The following is a 6,009-nucleotide window of genomic DNA, read 5'->3' on the forward strand; positions in this document are numbered from 1 at the left end:
TTAAATGGATAAATTTGTAAAACAAACATGTGAAAACGTATAATTTTTTAATTTCCAAATTTTTCATCCATTGATATTTGATAATAAGATATGAATCCTTGGGAAAAACTTTAAAGTTGCAACCAACGCAAACCCAAAGCATCATGTTTTCAAATGAATATTTGAGCATCCACATTACAGAAATCTTAATTTCAACCGTAAGATTATTGTTCAATCTTACATCACTTGAAGAATTAATGCAGTCTACCATAACATATGAAGCCTCGTCAACGTTATAATAGCCAGCAAAGCAACCAAAAGCACTATGTTTCCGTAAAAGGTATTTGGTGGTTCGAATGATGATCATGAATTTTTCAACATCCCTCCTCGACGACGAAACCTCAAAAAAAAAAAAAAAAAAGTTAGTACGTCAACGTAAAACTACACACAAATTAACCGAGCGGGGAGTTCTTTTTCCAATTTCTTAACAATATTACCGGATTTCACACACTGATTCAAGTTTGCATGCGGCAATGCAAAACATAGCGCCACCAATCACCGTCGTTCCCACATTCACTTTCCTCCTCAAAGTTTAATCAAGTTTTAGTGAAACTCAATCCTTTAAAAACATCCAAGAATACCGACTAAATTCCAAAAGAAAACAAATAATTTTGTCTCTTAATTTTGTTTCAAAATTCTTTGCTGAACTTCAATTACTTCTACATGGTGCCCTTTTTTACATGCCTTGTTTTCAGAAAAAACCAAATTAATTGGACAATTTGTAGAGTGAAGAAATTGAACATAATATCACAGCAAAGTATTCTCATTGATCTTCGATTTAAACAAAAAACATCACAATAAAAACTTCTGATAACAAACGAAGAACATAGTGGTAAAACATACAATCATTGATCTACGACGCCGTTCCTTAACGTATTCGATAAAGTCCCCGAAAACAGATGAGTCCCTGTGAGTCGCCGACTTGAGGCGCATTTTTTCAATCCGTCTTCACTTACATTTCTGTTGCGGCTTACACAACAAAACCCGCATCACACGTGTCAATTATTGTTCTCATTGGCCGCTAAATGCCGCTTTGATTTTTCAAATCTTTGGTGATGGAGGTTTTACGATCTAATAGTGCCAATATTGAATTTTTCATTGAATTTGAACGAAATTTGGAAGATTTGAGGAATCCGAATTTCATATATGGGATGAAGAGGGTGGATGAAACGTGATACACATTAGCCGTTCTTACGGAAGAAAACAGTTTTTGGATTGTGTTGATGATGGATTGAGGATTATAAATGGTATGAAATGGTAGCCAAGGGGTAAACGACGGTGACGTTTGGAGGACACCGATTAAGTTTTGAGTTTGAGACGGTTATTAGTATTAATTTAATTAAATGAACAGCCTATAACTGAACGACGTGATGAGTATAGGCACGACTGTACGTAAGCCGGTGGTGGCCGAAGTTAGTTTTTGTATGGTTATATAATGGTCATCTTAAGGAGTCTTTTTTTTATTTATTTCAAACGTTGTTGATACAGATACAAACATGATTGTAGATTTATTTAATTTATCTGCACATGACATGTTTATGACAAAACTGAGTGATGCTACTTTTTGATCCATTGATTAATATATAAAAGATTTTGTGTTTCCAGTTTGATGCAATTTTGCTTTCCAGTTTTTTTTTTTTTTTTACCAAAGTATTATATACAGATCAGATAATTTCACGTTTGGTCCGTAACTTGCAGAAATTACATTACTTGTTTTTATTGTTCACTCATTAAACATACTGAATCATATAAATTTAATATTGTCTCATGGTCGATTAAACATACTGAATCATATAAATTTAATATTGTCTCATGGTCGATTTTGTGGGTGAAGGATTTAACTGGTTTGGTAATATCAATTTGGTTGTTTCTTGAACATGCACGTAAAATGGTCGATTTTTTTTTAAATAAATGCCGATTTTTTAAAATAAACAAAAAAAAAATCCCAGACATCTGTTTTAAGATCAAAAGGATGACTACTAAGTGAATAGTAGGATCGATAAGCATAAATTCTAAAAGGTGAAATATTATATACTACATAAACGATGTGTGCAATTTACTCTTTTTAAAACTATCCGTTTGTTTATGTTTTTGTTTGTTTTCTCGACAAATTTAAATCTTAAAACGACTAGGTTGATTTCGAAAAATGGACTTTTGTAGAGTGTTTATTTGGGGAAAAATCAACAAACAATATTTAAGTATCTTGGGCTGAAGGTTGGCGCTAACATGAACCGAATAAACAATTGGAAACCAGTTTATGACATTTTTGAATCTAGGCTCGCGTTGTGGAAGTCTTTTATGTTGTCTATTGGAGGAAGGATTACCCTTATCCGCTCGGTTTTGGTCAGTCTCCCCAACTATTTTTTCTCCCTTTACAAGGCTCCCGTGCAGGTTATTAATGATTTGGAACGTATGATCAGAAAGTTTTTATGGGGAGGGTCGGGCGATATCTCTAAAACTCATTGGGTGGCTTGGGATAGATTATCCCTTCCTATCAACTCTGGGGGGTTGGGAATTAGTAAACTGAATCATGTCAATAGGTCCTTTCTGTGTAAATGGGGATGGAGGTACAAGAAAGAAAGGGATAATCTGTGGGTTAAGGTTGTGGACGCTATTCATTTTGGTGGTCCGGGATGGTCTTTTCTTCCCGTGAAGAAAGCCTTTGGAGGTGTATGGAAAAATGTGGTTTCTGTTATTAGTAAACCTTTGGTCGATAATCGTACGCTGAGGGGGTTTTTTAGGGGTTTGGTGGGCAGGGGGGATAGTATTCTGTTTTGGCTGGATCCTTGGTTGAGAGATGTTCCCCTCAAGGAAGTTTTTCCGAATCTTTTTTCACTTGAAGTGGTCAAATCGTGCTCCATCCGGGATCGGTTGAGTGGTAACTGGTTGTGGAAGCATAACCCAGATTTGGACGTCGAACGAAGTGAGCTGGTTGCTCTTATGAGTGCTATTTCCTCGGTTTCTTTATCGGACAGGCCCGATGATTGGTCTTGGCTGCCTAACCGGTCAGGTTTGTTCTCGGTTAACTCGGTAAAAAAGACATTGGATAGTTTGGTGGATCGTCGGAATCTCTTTGTGTTGGATTGATGCAAATGGGTTCCGTTAAAGTGCAATGTCTTTGTTTGGAGAACGGAGCTAAACCGCATTCCGACTTTGGATGTGCTTCGTAATAGGGGTATCGGCGTTGGCGAAGGAATCTGCCCTCTTTGCAAAACGGAGGTCGAGTCTGTGGATCATCTGTTCACCTCGTGCTTCACGGCTACTATTCTTTGGCAAAAAATTTCCCGGTGGTGCCGTATCCCTCCTATCTTCGCATTCTCTTTCAATGATTTGCTCGAGATTCATCGAGATAAAAATTTAGACCATAGAGTTAAGCCTGTGGTTCATGGGATTATTTTCTTGGCCTGCTGGTGTTTGTGGCTAGCCCGCAACAAGGCGGTTTTTTCGGGTATCGATGCGAAGGCGGAAAGTATTTTCAGCGAGGTTAGATCTTTAGGTTTTTTGTGGTACAAAAATAGATCTAGGAATCGGTCGATCTCTTGGTCGGATGGGTGTAAATTTGTAATTATGTAGGTTTGTTGTTTTCTGTTGCCTTCCCGGTTTTCGGGTTGGGCGGTTTCTTTAATGAAGTTTACTTTTCATAAAAAAAAAAAAAAAAAAAAAAAAAAAAAAAACAACGTCAAATTCAAAAAAGAAACTAAACAGTTTTCATCATCTTTCCTTTTTAAATTGGATTTATAGATTCATCATTAGATTGTTTCGGGTACCCAGAAGGGGTCTGAAGTTCATCATCTTCTGCAACTTTATCTTCATCTTTTACAAATTTTATGACCAACAGAGCCAATAAAGGATAACTTATGGTGGTTAGCGCCCAATTCACAAGCAATTGATTCATGTATGGCACTTTATGTGCGTCAATTTGCCATGCTACTCCCTTTCCAGCACTCTGTACTCCCTTGTAGAATCCAACATATCTTAAACACCAAAAAAAAAAAAAAAATCGTCATTTTTTGGGTATTAATTTATAAAGCTTTGGCCAAAGAAACACCACTAGCAAATTATCCAGACACCACTGACGTGTCATACCGTATAATGTCATATGGTTCCTAATACAGGCGGCGAACAGTGTATTGAATTGACTGATATGATCACTGACAAAGTCATATGGTTTGTATGACCAATCATATGACCCATATGACATCATACGTGATATGACAGGCGACAACCATGATGTTCTCCTACACCTGTAGGGGTGGTGTCTGACCCTTGATAAATTCAACACAAAATCAGTACCTGCTCAGAGTAACAGAATCATCAGCCAAAGCACCAATAACCCAATAAACCATACTCTGAAACATTGCATCCAACAACCCATAACTAAAATAAAGCACAAACGGCCCAGCATAAGCACTCCCAGAGTCCTTAAAATCAAGAAGCTTAATACTCTTGTTCACTATAACATCATCATAATCATAACCCCTCTGCTTTAAAAGCCCCCCAGTCCAAATCCCCGTCCCAAGAACTGCGACAACCGAAATCCCAGCCAACCCCCTCGTCTTCCTCCTCTTAAAACTAAAATCCATAACATGCCCGATCAAAACCGACCCAAACATCTGAGCCCCCCAATAAAACACATTATTCAACCCTCTAGTCCTCAAGTTAAACAAAGCCCCATTCACATTATTAAACTGATACGTGTAAAAAAAATTACTCCCCCATGCTGCAGGAAATATCAACACCATCTTCCAGTTAGCAAACAGTTTAGCAATCTCAACCGTTTCCGTACCCACGTTAGAGTATTTCACATCAGTGCAACCAGTACCGTCGTTACGGATGACTTTACTCGGGTGCAAAATGGCTAACGAAAGTAACGTTCCAATCGACATGAAAACCATATACCCGACGTAGGTCCCATCGTTAACATTGTCTGCTTTTTCCCTATGATAATTCATAACAAAGGGTATCAAACCACCAATAACACCACCCATATTAAAAATAGACCAAAAAACAGATATATACGTCCCTTTCCGGTGGGCCGGCGGGTACGAGGTCATGATGGCACCCTGGCCGGCCCAGAGGAGGCCGGCGCCCACGCCGAGAAGGGCGCCGGCCAGGACGACAAAGGGTTGGTGTTTGTGGTGGTTGTAGTAGAGTAAAGATCCGGCGTAGAGGATGTAGGTGGAGCAACCGGAGAAAAGAGTGATACGGGGTCCGATGATGTTGTAAATAGCGCCCCCAAGGATGCCGAAGATGGCGTAGGTGGTGTAGAGGGCGGTGTTGGCGTTGTTTACGACGTTGTGGTCGAGTTGTCCGCCGCCGCCCATGCCGGAGAGTGCGTTGAACATTCCTGCGCAGCAGAAACAGACCAGTCCGATTAGGATTACTTGGATGAACGGGGAGTTGAACCGGAAAACTGAATTGTTTGGGATTGGTGATCCGGTTTTCTGGTCTCCGGTTTCAACCATGGTTGATCGGAGAAATTGGTGGAAATTAAGAGTGGTGAGATGAGTGAATGACGACAGATGAATGGATTTATAGTAGCTAAGGGTGATGAATTAAGAATCTTATATGATGTTGACCAAGAACTTAAGGCGGCAAGGGTGGACATACTTAAAAAAATGAAAATTAGTGCCTTAAATTTTTTTTTAACAAAGGTTACATAACTATACTCCTAAATTACACCAAATTTTAGCCCATGTCAACCTCAAGCAGATGTGTAGGGCGGCAGCAAGTAGCTGAAAATTACTTTATCGGAGGGTAATAATGACGGCAACAAGCATAGTTGCAGGTTTTTGTCAAGAAGAAAGTGAAAACGAAGAGGATGACCTGTGACCATTAGTTTTAAAGGTAAAAGATCAAATACAAATAAAGTTAACGTACAAAACGTATGAACGGAAGGAAAAGACAAAAAAATGCGGACTATCAAAATTACTCTACAAATGATCCTGTGGAGTAATTTTGATCTTTTGT

The 6,009-nt window shown here is 38.8% G+C and overlaps 1 protein-coding gene across 1 annotated transcript; it reads right to left on the reverse strand.

Annotated features, from left to right (window-relative positions):
- Nucleotides 1-3,703: 3,703 nt before the first annotated feature.
- Nucleotides 3,704-5,512, reverse strand: LOC110909458 (UNC93-like protein 1). Its single transcript, XM_022154403.2, has 2 exons — nucleotides 4,333-5,512; nucleotides 3,704-4,013 (listed from the first exon to the last, which is right to left on the reverse strand). The coding sequence occupies exons 1-2, from the start codon at nucleotides 5,502-5,504 to the stop codon at nucleotides 3,764-3,766; spliced, it is 1,422 nt and encodes a 473-aa protein (XP_022010095.1). The 5' UTR covers nucleotides 5,505-5,512; the 3' UTR covers nucleotides 3,704-3,763.
- Nucleotides 5,513-6,009: the final 497 nt, after the last annotated feature.

The sequence above is a fragment of the Helianthus annuus genome, chromosome 15, assembly GCF_002127325.2.
Source record: "Helianthus annuus cultivar XRQ/B chromosome 15, HanXRQr2.0-SUNRISE, whole genome shotgun sequence".
Taxonomy (NCBI): Eukaryota; Viridiplantae; Streptophyta; class Magnoliopsida; order Asterales; family Asteraceae; genus Helianthus; species Helianthus annuus.